Here is a 24,070-nt window from a genome sequence, read left to right on the forward strand (position 1 = left end):
ATACCATTCCAGACAAATGACTGTCCAATCTACTCTTAAAAATCTCCAGTGATGGAGCCCCCACAACATCTGCAGACAAGTCATTCCACTGATTAATTGTTCTTACTGTCAGGAAATTTCTTCTTAATTCTAGGTTGGATCTTTCCTTGATAAGTTTCCATCTGTTAGTGCTTGTCCTGCCTTGAGGTGCTTTGGAGAATAAGTTGATCGGATCCCCCCTCCTCTCTGTGTCAGTCTTTGAGGTGCCTATTTTCAACTTGTGCACTTTCGTTCCAGGGACAAATCTTAATGGTGGTTTAATGGCCGGTATTGAACTGCTGAATGAGGCTCACAAAAATGGTTTTCTGCCTGAAAGAAGTGCTTCCTTAATTATTATGTTAACAGATGGCAGACCCACTAAAGGTAATTTTCTTGACAGGCAAGCTTGGTATAATACTCTGGAACTAGCTTTGGGTTTCATATTTTAGTCTTACACAAATTAATCTCTGCATCTGACATATATATTGGTGTAAAACCTATTTAACACTAATCATCATCAATTTAACAATGATTTATGCAGCAGTAAACATAATTATGCAATTATTTAGGAACTTTGAAGAGAATTTCACCCTAATCAAGAATAAACCATATGACCATGCTCAGAGTCCCTTCATTCTTCTGGCTTCAATGAGCTGAAACATGTTATAAATCCTTCAGTAAATCATCATTTCTCATTTTATCAAACCCAGGGAGCTATATAGATAATGCCTGGGTTCACACACTGTGCTAAATAAGCTATGGTTTACTAAACTCCCATTTGTTGAATACACCACAGTTGGCTGGATTTACATAGCCAAGACCAAATTACTTTATGGATTAGTTTGATGTGTAACTCTAGCCAAGCCAATGAACAAACTTTAAACCATACTTTTCATTATAGCTTCTCCATTGTAAAGTCTTTGCACAAAACTATTGCACACAAAAAAATGGTTCCTGGTTGCTTCGTGCATTTATATAAAGGGGAAAACAAAAAAGATTTGGGTGTGACAAAAAATAATTCAGATATCAACTCACTTATCAAAATACAGTGTACTGCTTTATTAATATGAACCACAATTATATGTTAACTGAATCAGGACAGGAAACTGCTGTTCTGAGTGGCAAATCTGATTTCAAAAGCAAGCCGTGTTCAAAATTCATACTAAGCTGAGTTTTTATTACTTGGGGTATTATAAATGAAACAGGAACAACAAAAATGTATTTTTAAAAAATTATGTTAACTTTTTGTGTGTTTTCCTGTAGGAGAATTAAACACAGACACAATTTTAGAAAATGTTAAAAATGCAATTCAAGGAAAGTATCCTTTATATAATCTTGGGTTTGGCTATGATCTGGACTATGGATCTTTAGAAAAGATGGCATCAGAGAACAATGGGTTGGCTCGGCGTATCTACGAAGATTCTGATTCCGCTCTGCAGCTGCAGGTTTAAATGATAAAATATTCATTCAACTTTTGCATAAAATAATAGATAAATATAATCATTATATAATTGCTTTACTTTTAAGTCTATTTTAAAAAATTAAGTCCAGCAATGACATCCTTTTCTAGATGAACATGGCTTGGGAAATGGGTAGGTCAGTCAGATAGGTCACACAATGAGTTCTCCAGTGCAATATAACAGAAAGATTGGTGGAAGGGAGCTCTCATTTAGCCTCAGATTGCAGTGCCCCAGCCCAGGGCATGTTACGTTGGATTGTTTTGGTATCTGAGCAGGTCTTACCTACTTCCCTGGGAGCCAGTGACTTGCATCTTAACACCCACCTCCATAGCTACTAAAGATAGTCACATTGCAAATATATCTTTTTGGATTTATTTATTTATTTATATCCCACCTTTATTTTTATTTTTTTATAAACAACTCAAGGCAGTGAACACTTCTCCCTCCTTCTATTTTCTCCACAACAACAAACCTGTGAGATGGATTGATCTGAGGGAGAGGTGACTGGCCCAAAGTCACCCAACAAGCTTTCATGACTAGAACTTATAGTGTCCTGGTTTTCAGGCCAGTACCTTAACCATTACACCAAGCTGGCTCCTTAGTAAATAATAGAATTTAATGGGGCACCCATTCCTCTTGACAGACTGTCAAGCTGAAGTTTTACTGATAATTGGGTCAAGGTGTTTCTATATTTGCTTTTTTTTTCCTTTTAAACATTCTGTTTGATTTCCCTTTAGGGCTTTTATGATGAAGTGGCCAATCCTTTACTTACTGAAGTGGAGTTACACTACCCTGAAAATGTCATCTCTGATCTGACTCAAAATAATTTTAAACACTATTATGACGGTTCTGAAATTGTTGTGGCTGGACGCATCATAGACGATGTTCTCAACAGTATTACTGCAGATGTGAAAGCTCATGGGGTAAATACAACATTGGATCCTTCTCCACTCACGGGCAGGGGAGGGGAGAGCAGCCCCATCTCTATATAATGGTTCCCTATTTAAAAGGATCATATAAATGGAAACTTGTCATTCAAAGTACAACTCATCTATTAAAACAGGGCTCCCCAACCCCGAGTCTGTCCACGGCATGCCAGAAACTGGGCCACACAAACAAGTGAAGGCCTATCCATGGGATACAGACAAAATGCGAAACCATGCACCTTCTGGTCCATGGAAAAACCTCTCTCCATGGAACCAGTCCTTGGTGCCCAAAAGATTGGGAGGGCCCCCCGCTGTATTAAAACATAGTCCAAGGAGTAATTTCAGTACTTTCCATAACTGGCTTCCAGTAAGTAGAAAGTGTACAGTATCTGTGCCAGAGTCTCTCTGTGTGCACATAGGAGACTTAAATGAACAATCTGCTTCTGGGTCTTTCAGAGCCTGAAAAAGGTTAGGAAATTGGGGTGCTCAGAAATACAGCCACATTTAGGGCCAATTGCAGGGTCCCACAGTTTTTACAATGGCTTTGCCTATTCATAACAAAACCACACCCAACAAGTACTATTGGTTCACTTGCTGACCATGGCATTTGCTTAACAACCATGGATTTGCTTAATGACTACTGCAAAAAAGGTAAAATTGGTTGGTCCAACCATTTTATGACCATCATGACTTACAACTGTGAAGTCCAGGATCCCTTACTGTCATATGTTGAGGACTACCTATAGGTGCTGTGACTGCTGTACAGTAAACTATTACTATAAATGTAAACAATCTGAATTGCTGTCATACAAATTAATCAGTAAAAGAAAGCTTTTCTTTTAAAAATTTCTAACAGGCTGAAGATGACCTAACTTTCTCTGAACAATCAGATATTCATCAAACAGCCCAAGCTTTTGAAGATCAGCAGTACATATTTGGGCATTACATTGAGAAACTTTGGGCTTACTTAACCATTCAACAGCTTTTAGAAAAACGGTAACGAAGGATATTTTCCTCATGATACATTAGTTTAGAAATTTTATAGAAATATCTTCTGCTCAATCCAATGAAGTAACAATCCTACGCGTAATTACCTGGGCATAAGCCCCATTGAACACAGTGTGTTTGCATCTGTCACATTGATTTGTAGAATTTATAAACCACATGTTCATTGTTTAAAAAACCAATATCAGACTGAAACATTTAAAAGCATAATTTATGATAAAACTTAAAAGAATCAAGGATTTAACTAAATAACCCTCTCCTAAAACCTCATGGAAAACACAAGACAGCTCAATATGTAGGGGAGTTAGAATTATAGTATTATAAATAATGCTTACCCTATTTTCATTTATTCTAAAATGTTATTAAAATATTTGTTTGCTCGATTTAGAAGGCAGCTTGAGTCCAAAATGGCTCTGGGGCAGCTGGCATAATTAAAACACAACAGAAAACAATTAAAAAGAGAGAATTTTTAAAAAATGCCTTTAGTGTCAGTATCAGAATTTTATACAATAGCCTTTTAAATGTAAATAACACTGCAACCTTCATGTCGGTGTATCAAGCTGTGAAAGTATTGTACAACTAAGATATTAGGCGGTAGGTGTCTTCTAATAAAGAAATCATTGCAGCTTCAATTTCAGACTATACAAAATGTTCATAAAAGACATGCTCAGGATATGATGGAAACAGTTGTTTTCATTTACTTGACCCCAGTATTTAGTTGTCAAAGTATTACTGCATTTGAACATAGAGCTTTGGTTACTATTGTACATATTGGTCGTTTTTTGTGTATGTATTGCATCCTTTTTCAAAAAAGAAGAAGAAGGCCTTTATGCCACTGGCTGTAAAAACATCTAGTGGTAAGTAATATATTAGGTGTTGTTCTGTCACCTAGGAATTCAGCGAAGGGTGATGAGAAGACTAATCTTACTGCCAAAGCCCTGGAGATGTCTCTGAAATATAAGTTTGTGACTCCTCTGACATCCATGGTGGTCACAAAGCCGGAAGACAATATTGATAAAGCTGCAATTGCTGATAAGCCACTAGAAGGTACCCATACTTACTAACTTTTATAATGTTATCAATAAAGAACATAAGTGATATTGTTACACATATGAAATAGCTGCATTTACATGTGGAGATAGTCTGAAGCACTTCAGGGAAGCAGCCACATAAGCCTGGAAAAGAATGGCATTGTTTTATTGATCCAGAAAGCATTGCTTTTATGGGCTGCTATGTATTCTGAATTATCTTTTGAAGGATTGGATTTTGAAGAATTGGATTGATTGGATTAGACTGAGTATGGTTTGTAACTGGCTGACAAACTGTACTCAATGAGTAGTCCTTAATGGTACTATATCTATATGGAGGGAAGTAAGCAGTGGGGTACCACAAGATCCATCTTACGCCTAATACTCTTCAATATCTTTATAAATGACTTGGATGAGGGAATAAAGGGGGAACTTACCAAATTTGGGATGATACTAAGATGGCAGGAATAGCTAACACACTAGATGATAGGCTTAAGATCCAGAAGGCTCTTGGCAGACTTGAAAATTGGGCCATATCTAACAAAATGAAATTCAATGTAGAGAAAAGTAAAGTCTTACACTTAGGAAAGAAAAACCAAAAGTAAACATATAGATTGGGTGAAACCGGGCTTAACAGCAGTAATTGTGAGAGGACTGTTAGTGGACAACCAATTAAATATAAGCCAACAGTGTGCAATGGAGCCCAAAAAGCCAATGCAATCCTAGATTGCATTAACAGAGGGATTCAATCAAGATCAAGTGAAGTACTAATACCACTCTATAAAGCCTTAGTAAACCACACCTAGAATACTGCATCTAGTTCTGGTCACACACTATAAAAAGATATTAAGTGCAGAGAAGAGCAACAAAGATGATTAGAGGACTGGAGGCTAAAACATATATGAAGAACAGTTACAAGAACTGGGCATAGTCTAGTGAAGAGAAGGAAATACAAGGGGAGACATGATAGCAGTATTCCAATATTTGGGGGACTGTTACAAAAAGGAGGGGATGTCAACCTGTTTTCCAAAGCACCTGAAAGCTGGACAAGGAATGTTGGGGGAAACTGATCAAGGAGAGATTCAACCTAAAAATAAGGAGAAATTTTCTGATAGTGAGAACAATCAACCAATGGAACAACTTGCCTTCAGAACTTGTGGGAGCTTCATCACTGGAGGCTTTCAAGAAGAGAGTGGACTGCCATCTGTCAGAAATGGTGTAGAACCGTGGTGGGCAACCTATGGCATGCATGTCAGAAGTGGCACGCAGTTTGCAGCCTAGACCAAGGAAATCTGCAAACCTACATGCCCAGAAGGCTCCCTTTTGAAATAGGATAATTAGGCAAAGCACAGAAAAGAAACAAGAAATAGTAAGCAAGGAAATTAAGTCAGGATGTAAGGAAAAGTAAAGCAAATAGTTTACCTCAATACCATTTACCATAGCTTTCTATAGTCTGATTCTACTAATTTCACTTTAGGCATGAAAGCCAACAGGTTAACTTTGGGCCAGTCACTCTTCTCTCTCAGCCCAACCCACCTCACAGGGTTGTTGTGAAGAAAACAGGAGGAGGAGGAAGTATTACTACCTTGTGTTATTTATAAAAACAATAAAGATGCTGGAGAAAAAATTAAAAAATAAAAACACTAAGTCCATATATCATTTCATATTCTCTTTTGTTCTCTTTACATCTTACCTCTGCCTTTTTGACAAAATATCTTTTTCCATCATGGCATTTCCAGGCTTCCCTTTCTTCTGAACCCATTAATTCCTCCTTCATATGTTTGACGACTTGATCTGCAATTATTTTTTGCTACATAACTTATCCACTTCAGATCATTAATCCATACCTTGGCTTCCCTGCATTACTCATAATCTGTCCAGAAGATCAGGCTACATTTATTCTGAACATTATATCTTCTACTTTCTCTTCTAGTTCATCCTCCTCTCCACCTACCCGCCCTTTGCCATTTCATTGTCTTATATTCCAAATTGCAAGAATCTACAGGTCCACAAATCTTGGCTACTGTCATCCTTCATGATTTGGGCAATTAAAGATTTAATATACTATAATACATTTTAGCAATGTAGGCAAGATATAGATTACTAGCTTAATCATACCCATGCAACATACAGCACTACTTGCTAATGGTCTGGAAAATGTTGGTCAGTTATGGTAAATTTGACAAGTATGCAACTAAAGTCTGGGGTTCTCTCAAGCATGTTTATGCTGTTCAATGCAAGTTAGGATCTCCAATCCATAATAATGGTTCTTTCGCAAGCCAGCATTCTGTTGACCACAATCAAGAACAAGAGATGCATGCAGTGCTTGGGATATGTGAAAGGCAATTTCACAAGAAGGTTCAGAAATCTGTGAAATTGATCAATTCCATAGAGACAAGTACCAATAGAAAATAATATTTGTAGCTCAGGGTTGAATTTTGGAGTCCTTGGTGCTCTCAGAGCATGGATTTGCTTTTGTTTTTGGAGCAGACATTTACGAAATGTCTGCCAAATTAACATAGGTAACATCTTCAGGGCTAGAAGAAAGTGGGTTTTGCTCTCTGTTCATACACAGTAGCTACCCTGTCAGTGTTGGTGGGAGTGTTGTTTGTTCTTGGTAGTTCCTTGATTAGGCTGTTGTTTATGCTTTGATAGTTTATCGGAGTTGGTATTTGCTTGATTTTCCTTTGTTTCCCACTCCAAGCACCAAGGATTCCAGAGGGACACGTGTTTATTTCACAGTCCTATAAAGGTGTCATAATTCTTTATAGGACTGTAAATCATAAATGTTCTTGCGGAGTTTTTTTTTGTTTATCAAAGCAGTATTTGATTAATAATTTTGTTCTTTTTTTGTTTTTCAACTTTCTTATGCATTGTTGGAACAGCTGAGGGTAAGTTTGACTTTTATTTTAATTTTTAGCTTTAAATTTTTTTTAAAATCAATTAAGGAAAATAACTAAGTGGTATTTGGGGTTCATTGCTGCCAATGGTATGGATCTTGAGGCTCATCTGTTGTATGTCAAAACTGGCCATGTGAATGGACAAATATTTGGTCTGGATGATGGATGTTTGCAGGAATTGGCTGCATTCATTAGAATGACATAAGTAACATTGGGGCAATGTTTTATAAGCTCCACACTTTCATATATCCATGGGACATTACAACATGTATAACAAAGAATGGGCTTTTATATGCAATGCATTGAGGCTGCTAATTCTGTAAAATATGTGGGGTGGCTAGAAGAATCATACTGAGAAATTGGAAAAGTAATTTTATTTCAGATTTTAATGAATGGTTGTTGGAAATGCATGTTCTATCTACTTTGGAAAGGGTATTTTCTACTTATTAAAGGATATCATATAGCAATATGTTATATTATGGCAGCAATTTTGTAAAATTTTACAATAATATTTTTATTGATTATATTAGTGTATTTATTAGTAAACCAGTGACTTTTGATAATTTGTGACATGTAAGTATTTCTCTTTGTTTGTTTGGGATTGGGTTTTTCCCCCCTAATTTCTTTTGGTTGCTATTGTAATGTAAATTATTTTGTTAATTGTGTATATTAAATATGTAAAATTAAAATTAAAAAATGCTCCCTTTCTCTATAATATATTTAGAATGCATTGGAAAAAGTAATTGAAGGAACTGATTTGAATGCTGGATGTGGCAGATGTTCTGGGTATTTTGATCCTTCAGGAATTCATCTGTACACATTCTTAATAATAAAATAGCATTTAAGAAAAGCGGAGCTATGGGGTACTTTTCCTTATTCACATTAATGTAATTCTTTGCTTTTCTTTCATTTGCAGCTACTCAACAATGTAAGTGACAATTTTATATTTCTGAACTATCTCATTTCATTAAAAAGGAATTGGATAAAATTGTTTCTGTGACATTTCTTCTGAACTGATTGAAAATACTGCTGACAGCAATATTAGAATAGAATAGAATAGAATAGAATAGAATAGAATAGAATAGAATAGAATAGAATAGAATAGAATAGAATAGGAATAATAGAGTTGGAAAGGACCTTGGAGAAAACCCCACAGAGATACATTATTTTCTTTGTTTCAGTTTGCATAATAATAAATCTGCCTGTGAAACTGAACAATTTATTGCTTTTTTCAGTTGGATTTTATCATTTTGCAGTAAAAGAATAGTTATACACCGCTCTGAAATCTCTAGTGAGAAATGCCATATAAAGAAATGTTGTAGATAGATAGATAGATAGATAGATAGATAGATAGATAGATAGATAGATAGATAGATAGATAGATAGATAGATAGATAGATAGATAGATAGATAGATAGATAGATAGATAGAATCACTTATAGTCTCCAAGAGACTTAATCTTCATCAATTTGTCTTTTGACAATAAGCATTTTAAAGCTATTTAGTGCCATGACTATCTATGGAATGTCCTTTTACTCAGGATCTGGCTTCTATACAGTCATAAATCTAAGTTGTTATTGTGGTCAGTGTAGCTACCTCTGAAGCGGGTTTCTTCCCATTGGGGAAATCTTATAAAAGAACATGACTAAATCTGCATTGAGATATTTCAGGATAATCCTTCAAGTGGTTGAAATAAACTGCCTTAATAAAAGCAACTCACTGAAAAGCAATGTCAGTTTTTTGAGGGAAATGTTGGTATATGGACTGTCCATGTTCATGACTGCCTGAAGAATATTCTCTTGGAGATGATCCATTAATTTTCATTTCAAAGCTGAATTGAAGTCTTTCATGAATACTTAGATATATGGACAGCACAGAATTGAACCAATAGGAAAGCCCAAAACTACCCATTATACTTTTTGAATTTGAGTTAATTAAAAATCCTTGACAGAAATTCTTGAAATATATCAGTACAAATTTATTGTACTCTTCTTGTATGACTTTTCTTTACTAGTTGATTGGAATCTCATTGGAATGATACATGTTATAAAAGTAATTTTACTTCAGATTTTAATGAATGGTTGTTGGAAATGCATGATCTATCTACTTTGGAAAGAGTATTTGCTACTTATTAAAGGATATCATATAGCAATATGTTATATTATGGCAGCAATTTTGTAAAAATTTTACAATAATATTTTTATTGATTATATTAGTGTATTTATTAGTAAACCAGTGACTTTTGATAATTTGTGACATGTAAGTATTTCTCTTTGTTTGTTTGGGATTGGGTTTTTCCCCCCTAATTTCTTTTGGTTGCTATTGTAATGTAAATTATTTTGTTAATTGTGTATATTAAATATGTAAAATTAAAATTAAAAAATGCTCCCTTTCTCTATAATATATTTAGAATGCATTGGAAAAAGTAATTGAAGGAACTGATTTGAATGCTGGATGTGGCAGATGTTCTGGGTATTTTAATCCTTCAGGAATTCATCTGTACAAATTCTTAATAATAAAATAGCATTTAAGAAAAGCAGAGATATGGGGTACTTTTCCTTATTCACATAATGTAATTCTTTGCTTTTCTTTCATTTGCAGCTACTCAACAATGTAAGTGACAATTTTATATTTCTGAACTATCTCATTTCATTAAAAAGGAATTGGATAAAATTGTTTCTGTGACATTTCTTCTGAACTGATTGAAAATACTGCTGACAGCAATATTAGAATAGAATAGAATAGAATAGAATAGAATAGAATAGAACAGAATAGAATAGAATAGAATAGAGTTGGAAGGGACCTTGGAGAAAACCCCACAGAGATACATTATTTTCTTTGTTTCAGTTTGCATAATAATAAATCTGCCTGTGAAACTGAACAATTTATTGCTTTTTTCAGTTGGATTTTATCATTTTGCAGTAAAAGAATAGTTATACACCACTCTGAAAACTCTAGTGAGAAATGCCATATTAAAAATGTTGTACATAGATAGATAGATAGATAGATAGATAGATAGATAGATAGATGATAGATAGATAGATAGATAGATAGATAGATAGATAGATAGATAGATAGATAGATAGATAGATAGAATAACTTATAGTCTCCAAGAGACTTAATCTCCATCAATCTGTCTTTTGACAATAAGCATTTTAAAGCTATTTAGTGCCATGACTATCTATGGAATGTCCTTTTACTCAGGATCTGGCTTCTATACAGTCATAAATCTAAGTTGTTATTGTGGTCAGTGTAGCTACCTCTGAAGCGGGTTCCTTCCCATTGGGGAAATCTCATAAAAGAACATGACTAAATCTGCATTGACATATTTCAGGATAATCCTTCAAGTGGTTGAAATAAACTGCCTTAATAAAAGCAACTCACTGAAAAGCAATGTCAGTTTTTTGAGGGAAATGTTGGTATATGGACTGTCCATGTTCATGACTGCCTGAAGAATATTCTCTTGGAGATGATCAATTAATTTTCATTTCAAAGCTGAATTGAAGTCTTTCATGAATACTTAGATATATGGACAGTACAGAATTGAACCAATAGGAAAGCCCAAAACTACCCATTATACTTTTTGAATTTGAGTTAATTAAAAATTCTTGACAGAAATTCTTGAAGTATATCAGTATAAATTTATTGTACTCTTCTTGTATGACTTTTCTTTACTAGTTGATTGGAATCTCATTGGAATGATACCTGTTATTTTATTTCATTCATATTGTTTTTTCCCTTTCTTTTATTTATCTGACAATATCAGACATTTTACAAATAAAAAACAGTCACATGAAAGCATAATATAGTATTTTTTATATAACAAATTTTATTAGATATAATCTTTAAAAACATTGAACGTGGTGGACTTCTTTGACATACATTTTTATCATTACATATTATGTTAAATACACTGAAAATTTTGTACATTTATATACATATATACATTTAATCTTTATACTTTTTAAATCATTTCCATTACCTTTCAATTACATTTTACTAACTCCCTTTCATTTCCCTCCAGTAGTAAAATTTATTCCATATTATATAATATTCTGACTCGTGTTTATCCTTCAGTTCCAATGTCAACCTGTCCATTTCAGTGCATTGTAATATCTTATCCATCACCTCATCTTCCCTTGGGATTTCTCTAGCCTTCCAATTTTGGGCATGTATTATTCTTGCCACTGTATTACATGAATTATTAGGTAGGTGTCAGCTTTACTATACTTCTCTGCCATAATTCCCAATAAAAACATCTCAGGTTTATAGTTTATTTTTAGCCCCATCATTTCCTCTAGCCACAGCCAAATTTTATACCCAAAACTCCTGTGTCTTTTTGCAGACCATACATGATAATATGTGCTCCTTTCTCTCAAACATTTCCAACAATTTGGTGATTGGTTTCCATATATTTTGGGCAATCTTGCTGGTGGGAGATGCCACCTATAGAACATCTTGTACAAGTTTTCCTTGTTTGATGTAGCTAATGTTTTTTTTTTTCCGCTCCCAAATTTGTTGCCATTGATCCAAATTTATATTATGTCCAAAATCCTTGGCCCAGGTCATCATCGTTTCTTTGACCTGTTCTTTATGCATTTTATAGTCCAATAAATAGATATATCTGTAGATATTCATTATTTGTTTATCTTCTGGCCCTAAAAAAATTCTATCTAATATCGAATCTTGTAGATTAATTCCCCACTCTTTTTTGTCTTTTTCATACCTTGATTGTATCTGGAGATGAAAGCATAATATAGTGCTGACATTCACTGAAACTCTGCTATTAAAATCAGATGAAAACTAAGATAAAAATTCAGTGTGCCTTAAAGTTGGTAAAACAAATACAGCTATCCTAATTTCAGTTGTGATAACCCATTTTCCTTTTTTCCTCTTGTGCAGCAGTACCAGTATATGCTTATCCATCATTTACCTCATCAAGCCCTAGACACAGGTACACAAGTGGTAAGTTTTGTTTTGATGTCTTTTTTTGTAAATGGAAAGGAGAAAAGTGTAATATCTAAAGTCTGCTGGTGGACACTTTATATTGTGATTATTTTACCATAAAACACATTAGTAATATACATGGGTCCCATCCAGGAGTGGGATTCAGCTGGTTTGGGCTGGTTCGGGCAAACTAGATGTTAAATTTACATCCAGTTTAGCCAACTGGTAGTTCCGAAAACCAGCTGGCCCTGCCCCACCCCTGCCAGGAGTTTGGTTCTGGCTCCCAGGTAAGTGCAGGGAACCCTCCTAGGCCCAAAATGGAGCACAGGGGGTGCAGTATGCCCCTGTGCCCCATTTTGGGCCTAGGAGGCCTCCCTGCAGCCTCTTGGGAGCAAAAACAGGGCATGGTGGGGTGTGGCAAAAGAAACAAAAGAGAAAGAAAGAAAGAAAGAGGGAGGGAGGGAGGGATGGGAGAAAGAAAGAAAGAAAAAAAGGGAGGGAGGGAAGGGAGAAAGAAAGAAAGGGGAGAAAGAAAGAAAGAAAGAAAGAAAGAAAGAAAGAAAGAAAGAAAGAAAGAAAGAAAGAAAGAAGAAAGAAAGAAAGAAAGAAAGAAAGAAGGGAGAAAGAAAGGGAAGGAAGGAAGGAAGGAAGGAAGGAAGGAAGGAAGAAAGAAGGAAGGAAGGAAGGAAGGAAGGAAGGAAGGAAGGAGGGAGGGAGGGAGGGAGGGAGGGAGGGAGGAAGGAAGGAAGGAAGGAAGGAAGGAAGGGGGAGGGAAGGAAGGGAGAAAGAAAGGGAGAAAAGGGAGAAAGAAAAGGAAAGAAAAAGGGAGGGAGGGAGGGAGGGAAGGAGAAAGAAAGTAAAGGAAGCAAGGAAGAAAGAGGGAGAAAAGGAGGGGAGAAAGAAAGGGAGGGAAGGGAGAAAGAAAGAGAAAGAAAGAGGGAGGGAGGGAAGGGAGAAAGAGCGAAGGGAAGGGAAGGGAAAGTGAATGAGATATGGAGGGAGGGAGGGAGGGAGGAAGAGAAAAAGGAGTGCAAGGAAGGACCACAAACCTGCTGGCACTTGATGCAGCTTCAAAGGTTGCTTTGAAACAGCACAGCAATCCAGGGCTGAAAGGGACCTCAGAGGTCATCTAGTTCAACTCTAGTTCAACTCCCTGCTCCAAGAGCATTGTTAAAGTGAGTTTCTCTCTTTTGACCCACCCAGTCACATGACCACATAGCCACATAGCCACTCCCACCCAGTCACATGACCACATAGCCACGCCCTCCCAGTCATGCCAACTCCATCATATGACCACCAAGCCACACCCACCTAGTCACATGACCACCTAGACATGCCACCCAGTCACATGAGCACCAAGCCATACCCACCAAACCACATCCACAGAACCAGTTGTTTAAAAATTTGAATCCCGCCCCTGGTCCAATCTAATTTGGAGGTTTAGGACTATGCTAAAAGAGTAGCGTACAGACCCCTTTTTCATAGGTTATATCCTTTTTTGTTTCTAGTTTTCTCTAACCATGGCTTGCCATGCCATGAAACCTGGCAAATAATAATTTAGTTAGCATGGCTGAAAATCCTGCCTGGCCAAACCATTTGCAGGCAGTTCTCGGTTAGCAATGGCAACTGGGATTGGAATTTCTGTCGCTAAGTGATGCAACAGTAAAGTGCAACATCATGTGACCTCATTGCTTAGCAACCCCAGCAATCCCCACTGCCATCATTAAGCAAGGATGACAGGTCCTTAAGCGAGTTCCAGGTGACTTGCAAATAGACCAGCAGGCAGGTAAGATACAGTGCACAGGCAAGTATAGCAGTCCAGGGATGGCTGCTGCCAGGCAGAGGAGGGTGCAAGAGATTTACCAGAGTGACTTGCAGCCTTCTCTGTCAGTTTTCTCATTGACTTTGCTTGTGGGAAGCCAGCAGAGAAGGTTACAAAAGGCGAACATATGATTATGGAATACTGCACCCTTGAAAGTGTGAACCAGTTGTCACAGTCACTGTGGGAGTGCTGTGATGGCTGGAACTTCAAAGACCAGTAGCATGTAAGTCTTCTTTTTCAGTACCATTGTAATTTTGAACAGTGACTTAATGAAGAAGTATCTCTATAGCCAGTGGTGAGATTCAATTTTTTTTACTACCGGTTCTGTGGACATGGCTTGGTGGGCGTGGCAGGGGAAGGATACTGTAAAATCTCCAGTCAGAGGTGGGATTTGCCAGTTCTCCGAACTATTCAAAATTTCCACTACCGGTTCTCCAGAACTGGTCAGAACCTGCTGCAAACCACCTCTGTTTATAGCTATGTTATCAAAATGTTAATCAGATGGTTCATCAAATATAGCAAACACTGGTTAAAAACATCCAGGATATGGACAAGAGGATCTAGGATCTGTACAAAAGATTAGTAGATGAAACTAAATCTAAAACTCCATGGCAAACTTTCTATGAAAATATTTCCATCACATATTCACATCGTACTCAGGTCAGAAGCACTGAGGCATTTCTGGGTTGAAAAGTTAGTTGGTAACATCACCATTTTCTGGGGGACGTCCAATTGGAGGCTCTTTTCATGTTCCTGGCGAGAGCTGGAGTGAAGAATGGGAGCTCATCCCGTCTCACAGCAGCATTTGTGTCTTGAATGTGGGCTTACTAACCTCCAATCCAGCATCCTAACTACCTGTGCCACTGTCCTACCTTCAACACAAATTGAGTGGCACATTGAAAGTATTATCATACTGAAAATATTATTATAGTATGTGAACCAAATTCATAGAAGGTATCATCTAGCCATAAATTTTCAATAAAATATTATTTGGAGTTAAATCTCAAATGTGCAAAGTGAAATCTTAAGAAACAGTGATGCAAATTCATAATGTAGTCTGTTCGGCTTTAGAGTCTCATGTGAATGTAATTTGATTAAAAACAACATAGATATTGCATACTGTACTTCGTGGCTTATAAAAGTGAGATGTACTTAGCCATCTGGGACTTATGCAACAAGTAGTGGTTAAAACAAACTGTGACTGACTACAACACCAACCAAACACCTGAGTTCAGACTCTTTTTTGAATATGTTGATGACATTAACAATAAAAGGGGAAAATATATCACAAGGTATAATTTTATAGAAGGCTTTGTATGAGGATCAAAAATCAAGCAGCCCATTTCTCTCTGCAGTTGATGGAGATCCACATTTCATCATAGACATCCCAGAACAAGATGATCATCTTTGCTTTAACATTTATGCAGATCCAGGGGAAATTTTAAACCTAATCAGGGACCCTAGTACAGGTAAGTTGAAATGATCTTGCCAAGACACAGGTTTCTTATTTCATCTTCTGCCTAAGAATTAGCTCATATATATGTGTATTTATTGATTTAATCAATTCATATGATCACCAAACTCACAAATTGTAATTTTGGCAACTTGCCTAGGATTAAAACAGAAAAAGAAGGGGAAGGGTGTGGGGTAGGATTGTCACAAAATGTAATCATTAGAAAACACAGTGCATCCAAGACAGTTACAAAACAGACTGAACTAACACCATGGCCTGATGCCTGGAGGAAAGAGCCACATTTTCACAGTTTTACAAAAGAGCAGCAATACTAGGGCCATCCAAATCTCTAATGAGGGGGCAAGGTGGAAGATGTCTTTCCATAGAAAGAATCTATAACAGAGAAAGAACAGAGCTGAAAAATCCAGATTTATTATTATAGTGATTTTACAGGACATAAAATATACCATTTCATTGCACTAATATAGTTCTATAGCTATTGAAAACTGCTTGATCATCCTTTAATTGTATTTACTTATAGAATAAAATCAAACTGCTTTCCATTGAAAGAAACCTAGAAAGAGCCTCTCCTCTTCCTTTTTTTAAGGCATTACAGTCAATGGACAGCTGATTGGAAATAAGCAGAGCAATAATGATGTCCAGCCACAAAATAGTTATATCGGTAGACTTGGGATTCTCAACGAAGAACTGAATTTAAAGCTTGAAGTAACTCCTGAGAAAATCATTCTATACAACGGCACAAAGCAGATGACATTCACATGGTTGGATGAAGTTACCTTACTACATCCCACGTAAGAGCCTAAATCACATTTAAAAGTAAAGTGGACTAGAGTCAAGAAACTCAAAGAAGGGTGGTGACCCGTCAAAGTGTTTTATTTTATTATTAAATTGATGTTTAATATGCTCTTGCAGGCAAGGGCAGTATCATACTCTGATTCCTGTTTTAACCACACAACAAGAATACAGAGTGAGTTATATTGAAAGATAACAACTAATCTGAACTTTAACCATGGTTAAACAGAAATCTAGGAGCCTTGGGATCTGAATATGCTTGATAATTATACTTATTCCATAAGACAAACTCTCTCTCTCTTCCTTTCTCTCCCTCCACAACCTCTGTGTGTGAGAGAGAGGGGGCGGGATAGGAAGAGAAGAGAGACAGAGAGAAAGAGAGTGGGGGAAGAGAGAGAGAGAGAGAGAAAACAGTGGGGCAAACATCAGATAATTCTGCTACATTTCACTAGTGTAGGAAATAAAGCTTAAAAAGGGTCAATAACACTATGGTAAGGATTGATTAAAAAAGGGCACAGCAACAAGTACACATAAACAATTTTAAAACATACAGCATTCTTAATTTGCAATATATTAGTATCTTCTTAGAAATAAACCCCATTGAATTAAATAGAATCTACTCCAAAACATGTATAGAATCAGGGTTATGTTTTTCATTCAGAATTATCCCTTCTAACTGATGTTAATTTTCCTCGTAGTGCTAGATGTTCTTTGAGTCTTTGAGAAATACAGTGATATGAAAAGGGCATCTCTTTCTGGTCCTTTCTGTCTGAGCCCAAACTGATCTGAAATCAGCATGCCAGAACTAGTAGATCCCTCTCCCCAGCGACTGTGATTCCAACAACCGATGTTGGTTGTTGGCTTGATGTTTTAGGATGAAACACATACTTCTGCCAAGTTGCTAAAAGCTTAGGTTGTACTTAACTTTCCACAGCCGGGCTGAACCATTCACACCAAGGGAGACTCTTTTTACTTGTTGGATGTTTCAGGAGGAAGCTGGCTTCTGATCAGGACAGGAAAAGGGAAAGGAACACTAGCATTAATGATGTTATCTAGCTTGGGTAATGAAAGAGCTGCAAGAAAACAACCCACCTCAGAGAGCAGCAACCTCCTCCTCATTTCAACCCTGAGCTACAAATGTTCTCCTTTGTTGGCAGTGCTGTTGTAACTTCAAACAGTCACTAAATGAACTGTTGTAATTTGAGGACTACCAGCATTCGTATTTTTTCTTTCTTTCTCTGAGCTGTCTACTTTGCCATTACTTTTTTTAAATAAATAAATCACCAGTGTATCATTTTCCCACTTCCTCCCACCGTTTTCATTATTTTTTTCTACTCCCTGAAGTGACTGAGAAGATAATGAAACAATGCACTGATGGACACATTAAAAATAGCAGTGTGGCTGAAAAATAGATAGCTCAAGGGGAAAAAATAGTAAGTTGAGATAAAAACTGCTTTCTCTATTCATTAAGATTTTGCTGCATGTAAGCATTAAGTTGCAAAGAAAAGTCTGTTGTAAATGTCACTACAGTAGAGGTTACCCAGGAAAAGCAGAGAAAAAGCATTTTTATGTTAAAACTGGTTGCTGTGCCTCTGTGTTATGTTTAATATTTTAAGCTTACACATTTAGTTTAGATTTGCATATGGAGAGTGATAAGGGAGACAGATAATGACTCTTCGGGGGAGGGGGGTGTTGAAATATCAAACAGACAAAACATGCAACATGCAAGAACCTTCTTCCAAAATCTATTCAGAATTTTAAAGTTTGGGTTTTTTAAAAAACTAGGTAGCTCTGTAGATGATAGTCAGTTAAAATAAATTAAACCAACAGACCTTCAAACCTTGTTTATTTTTCCAGCAGGATTGCAGGAAAGGCAGGAAATCCCTATATGGCTCTAAACACCTGGCCATTCAGGAATTAACTATTTCCCTACCTTCAAAATAGTGCTTCTAAAGTTCAGTGCATATCCTGAATTATAGTCAAATAAGCAGTTAGGACTCAGTACCCATCTGAATTTTAGATGGGAATTTCAGATCAAACATAGCTGGTAACCTCATGTGGCTAACAGAACACTGATATCTGGATCCACTTCTCCCTGGAAATCTGTATACGATAGAATTATCTCTCAAACTCTGATCCTCCTTCATTGTCAGTGATCCTCTTTCACCCAGAAACCTGTTCAGTGCCCTCTAATATACCCCAGAACCAGTGTTTCTTCAGGAACTAAAACTGCCTAAATTCTACTTCATTTGCCTACCCACCTCTTCTCATCAATACTAACTCATTTTAACTGCAGTAAGCTACTTACTATATGTAAACTGGAAGCAAACCCACATTCCCTTGCACCAATGATGTTGCCTAGTTGGGCAATGAAACATCCACAAGGAAACAACCAAACTCAGAGGATACCAAGAGCTCCTTTCAGCTCCATAGCCCACCCATCTTAGTTTCCTTCCCATTTCTATGAAACCATCTCTGTGTGTGTGTGTGTGAGTGAGTGTGTGTGTTTATATATACCTTATTTGCTTATTTGTTTATTTAAACAATTTATATAGCTGCCGAATTCATAATACAGTACTTTGAGGAGGTGAGCAAAAGATTAAAGCCAAAACAGAATCATAGTCAAAACAAATTATAATCAATAAGATTTGTTTTTAATTTTATTATTTATTTATTATCACATTTTTAACCACCCATCTTCCTTACAGAGATAATCGTTAAAAACACTAATCCAAGGCTTGGAACCAAACAAATCAGCCCACGGGGTTCATATAACCTTTCTGACCCCAAAGCCTCAGGAAACAACAAGGTTGTTCATGGCTTATGACAGGCCAAAAGATCAAGGCCATGTGGATCCCAGGGAGAAGGCAGTTTGTTCCGTGCTATTCCCCCCAAAAAAAAATTGATTACTTCCAAACATAGTTTATTTTCCTGAGAGATCACATGTCAGGGTGGCAGACAGAGTTCAAATGGTCCGTTTTATCATATTGATGCATACATGCATACAGACACAGACTTATTAAAATTTAAATGACTTGGAAGGCCTGCCACAGGAAGGAAAGGACTTTGCAATTGCTTTCCAGAAGCAGAATTTGAAAAAGCACATCTGCAGGTGAATTGTTGAGGGAGACGGATGTAGCAGCTTGTAGTCTGTACAGGTTTTTCTTAAGATGGTTTACAGTCAAACCAGCATAAATGCAAGGTAAAAAAAAATTACAGATACACCACAGATAGGACATCTGTAATTTAGACAGATCACATTAATACCTGATGTCCTGTGGGACATCTCTACATTTCACAGGATTTTTTTTTCTGTCCTCTGTCCATATGGAAGATTTTGGAAAAGCCTTGCAAAGCTTGGAGTTTCTTTGCAGTAGTGTGGTGAAATTGATAGCAGTAGCTCTGCTTGTCTCAATGATAAACATGGCTTGGGTTGCTAGCTTATACTACCATTGTATTGACCTGTTTCTATCATGTTTTCTCACTGAAACTAGCCTGACCTTGAAAATTATCCAAAAGAAGAGTTTGGAAGTATTTATGGGAGAAGGAGCAACATTTGTAATAATTTTACATCAAACTTGGCGGAGAAATCCAAAACATGGAGATTTTCTAGGGCTCTATGCACTGGATAGTCACAGACTGTCTGAACATACCCATGGTTTATTAGGTAGGAATTTGTGCAACATTTTTGATGTGCAGAAGTTAAAAGGACCTGTTCATTCTATTTAAATCTGAAAGGCTCTGATAATTGAAGCTTCCTTCCATAAAATATTGTGCTTGCAAAGATGAAATGTAGCAAGCAACTGCTTTATTATTAATATAGAAGAATAAGTCTTGGATTTCTTGATGTAATATAATTAACTTTCCTTTTGGGTAATTCTTCCATAAGGTTTTTAAAAATATATTTATTTCTTTTGTACACTGGGAAAAGAGGATTTAAATATCTTTTTTCACTAGTTTCATGTATGTAGATATCCAAAGAGTTGATCTTATTTCATAGAAAAGCTTCCAGAATGCAAGATGAATATCTATCTTATAGATTTATATTACAACCATCCTTTGAACGATGATATCATACCAGCATTGCAAAATGAGAGATACAGTGTCCTATTATTTTTTGTACAAAAAAAATTAAAATATGAGGGGGGAAAAGTAGGAAAAGTATGAGATGGCAATGTGTGCATCAGAAGGCAATGCTATTGTTTTCGATCGCTTTTATTTGAAATGAATGGCAGCAATAAAGTTAGACGCGTGGCATAGGAAAGGGCATCTGGCCAGTAAACTCAGCTCCATCCAGTTTGTCTGACTCTACTCAAAATTAAGGCATTATGGGGTCATAATAAGGGAGTTTTTTTTTTTTAAAAAAGTAAAAGCTGCCAAAAAGAAAAAAGAAAACAAAAAGAAATAACAAGGATGTATTTACTATAAACGTAGGAACTTAAAAATTGTTTTTTGAAATAAACAGCAAAAAGTTGATTAAAACTTTTAGAAAGCTGCAAGCCAATTGAAGGTCCAGGTTAATTTGAAGTAAGAATTTGAAGTTAATTATAAAGAATCCTTCCTGCTAAGAAAATGTTTTTTTTTAATGTAATAAGGCAAGTTTTAAAAAACTGGCCACTGCAGGGAACCCAAGATTTCACTTAAAGAGAAGAACACATAAACTTGTCTAATAGATAAGAATGATGTCTAATAGATACAGAATTCAGGAAATAGTGAAGGACATTTTTGAAAAAATGTGTCAAAAGTTAATATTATCTGTCAATCAATAGCAATATCTGACCTATATGGATAGACAGTCTAAAAAAACGTAATGGAAGAGAACAAGTGCTACAAGTAAGAAACTGAGTTAACAATGACAGGTTACGAGAATGATGTGGAAATATTATTTACTGAACATACAAAAAAATCTCCTGATGTTTTATTAATTAAAAGGGACATAGAAATAATAAATCAAGGGAGTGACCTGGATATTTTTCCTATATTGGACTTACAAAAGAGACTTGTTAAAGCTTTGAAGTTCATGAGAAGGGACAAAGAAGAAATAAAAAGAAATCAATTTCTATGCCATTATTTGAATGGAACAAAATTTAAGATTATTAGAAGTAAAAAAAAAGGAATATGAAGCTTATTCAAAGCTAAAATAGATAGTTTGCTATTTCTGATCATCCTAAATGGACATTTGCTGAAATGAAAATGATTTATGAATTTGTTTATAGATAACAGATAGGATATGGCAGCAAGAGCTTATTTGTGTAATTTAACAGGAAGTGATAAATTAATAAAATTGTTCATACTTGCTTTGATGAAGGTTGGAATCATTTCCTTACATATATATTTCTTATCTTTACTATAGTCTTTCTTTTCTTTCTTTCTTTGAATCTTTTTTCTCCCTTTCACCTTTTACTCTTCCTTTCTATTTTTTATATCTTAATTTTAATTTGTATTGATTTTAGTATTTATAATCTTTAATAACAGTACTTGAAAAAATCAAATTGTATTTAATAATAGGGAGAAGTAGGATCTTAGCTAAGTAGAACTCTGCAAAGACAAATATTCTGTTTAGTTTCTATTTGACATGCTTTTCTAGAAAACAGTGTAACTGATCTTCCTGCTTTCATCTTCAGGCCAGTTTTTTCACCCAATTAATTTTACCATTCTTGAGGTCCATCCTGGATCTACTCCAGAGAAACCAGATGCTACCATGATTGTTAAAAATCACCAGCTGACAGTCACCAGGTAAACAATAATTCAAGGATTGTGGAAATGGTATTTTACCTGCATGGAGTTTGCCTTTTAAATTTCACTCTCTGATTTTTCTGCAGGGGATGGCAAAAAGACTACACTGAAAATTCAAAGCATGGCACAAATGTTCCTTGTTGGTTTATTCACAATAATGCAGAAGGTCTGATTGACGGCACATACACTGACTATACAGTCTCTAGTCTGTTTTAATCAAACAGATCTAATTAGGGTTATAGCCTTTTGAAACAATAAAATGTTATTATTCCATGGCATTTGTGCCTAATCTGAAAAATCATAATAAATTATAATTTATTCTCTATAGTGAAATACTCCTATACCATATGCTTAACCAAAAACAATCACAAATCATCAGTTAATCTACAAAATTCATGAGCTATTGCCCTTTCCATTCCTTTCATTCATTACAGCATAAGTCTCTTTTTAATATTAGATCTGATAGTTTCCACTCTATAGTTAAATGAAACAAAATATAACATTGTTAGAAAGAAGTATTTACATTATGTTAAAAACCTTATAAAAATTTATGTAACATCTTGGAAAATCTTTATATAATTTTCAACTGATATTAAAACTCGTGCATCAATATTTTGATTACTACCAACCTGCCTTCAATCAAGGACCTGTATACTGCACGAGTCAAAAAGAGGGCTGTGAAAATATTTACAGACCCCTCACATCCCGGACATAAACTGTTTCAACTCCTTCCCTCAAAACGACACTATAGAGCACTGCACACAGAACAGCTAGACACAAGAACAGTTTCCCCCCGAAAGCCATCACTCTACTAAACAAATAAATCCCTCAACACTGTTCAACTATTTACAAAGTCTGTACTCCTATTACTGTTAATCTTCTCATCACTTCTTATCACCCATCTACTCCCACTTGTGACTATGACTGCAACTTTGTTGCTTGTATCCTTATGATTTATATTGATTTCCTAGTATGATTTGATTGCTTATTGTACCTTATGGCTATTATTAAGTTTTATACCTTATGATTCTTGATAAATGTATCTTTTTTTGAATGTATACTGAGAGTATTTGCACCAAGACAAATTCCTTGTGTGTCCAACCACACTTGGCCAATAAATTATTCTATTCTATTCTATTTTGAAGTAAGTATATATGTGTTTGTATTTATTCTACACATACTAGCTAATCATTATCATCAGAAAAACACATAATTACAAAAACCAATCTAATGAAATTAGTTCATTTAACAGTCAAGCCAAAACAAATATTAACAGCAAAGACAAATGAAACATAACTGTACACATGTAACATATTTAAAACATGCCATCCAAGCATATCTAAATCTAAATCTGGATATCCATATATACTAAAATAAAAGAGAACTGTTAAATTATTCCCTCTCTAACCTATTAATCTTAACACCCTGGTTAAATAAAATATTCTTTAAATGCCTTTTAATGGAAGCTTTTGTGTGTGTGTGTGTGTGTGTGTGTGTGTGTGTGTGTGTAAAGGAGGAATCTAATTCCAGGGAAGTGAAAAAGGGACCTGGTTAGAAAAATGTAAAGAACAAATTGAATTTTAGAGAGAAGTAATGGCAGACAAATCCTGAGTGGATGGGTTCCTAACACAAGGACTGGTAGTTTCAATGGGACTCTGGTTTAGAGAAAAAACCAGTAAAGAACATTGTACTATACAGTTAGTCCTTGCTTACCTAAATACAACGGGACTGGAAAAATCTGTCATTAAGCAAGATAGCATGTGACTGTGAGGGGCTTAAAACCTCATTTCTATGACAGTTGTTAAGCAAATAATTGTGAGTCATTAAATGAGACAGCACATGACTGACTTGCAGTTTTACTGTTGGCTACTCCATTGATACTGCTTGTCAGAAGCTGCTTGTAAAGTGTACGAATGGTGATCAGGTGACCCTCGGATGCTGTGACAATCATAAATGCAAGGA

General features: G+C 35.8%; 1 protein-coding gene across 1 annotated transcript in view; it reads left to right on the forward strand.

The window, feature by feature from the left end:
* The window catches only part of LOC113420583 (inter-alpha-trypsin inhibitor heavy chain H3-like), a 36,377-nt gene extending 13,132 nt beyond the window's left edge, over positions 1-23,245 (forward strand). Inside the window, exons 10-22 of the mRNA XM_087954171.1 lie at positions 277-402; positions 1,282-1,463; positions 2,216-2,401; positions 3,261-3,400; positions 4,302-4,470; positions 8,254-8,265; positions 9,932-9,950; positions 12,240-12,302; positions 15,462-15,575; positions 16,167-16,371; positions 19,867-20,039; positions 21,997-22,108; positions 22,195-23,245. Of these exons, the coding sequence (XP_087810297.1) occupies positions 277-402; positions 1,282-1,463; positions 2,216-2,401; positions 3,261-3,400; positions 4,302-4,470; positions 8,254-8,265; positions 9,932-9,950; positions 12,240-12,302; positions 15,462-15,575; positions 16,167-16,371; positions 19,867-20,039; positions 21,997-22,108; positions 22,195-22,324 (1,631 nt within the window). The 3' untranslated portion in view covers positions 22,325-23,245. The remainder of the gene's footprint in view (positions 1-276; positions 403-1,281; positions 1,464-2,215; positions 2,402-3,260; positions 3,401-4,301; positions 4,471-8,253; positions 8,266-9,931; positions 9,951-12,239; positions 12,303-15,461; positions 15,576-16,166; positions 16,372-19,866; positions 20,040-21,996; positions 22,109-22,194) is intronic.
* The last annotated feature ends 825 nt before the right edge of the window (positions 23,246-24,070 follow it).

The sequence above is a fragment of the Notechis scutatus genome, chromosome 2 (genome assembly GCF_049901735.1).
Source record: "Notechis scutatus isolate UNSWTSFEM ecotype Mainland chromosome 2, rNotScu1.2, whole genome shotgun sequence".
Classification (NCBI taxonomy): domain Eukaryota; kingdom Metazoa; phylum Chordata; class Lepidosauria; order Squamata; family Elapidae; genus Notechis; species Notechis scutatus.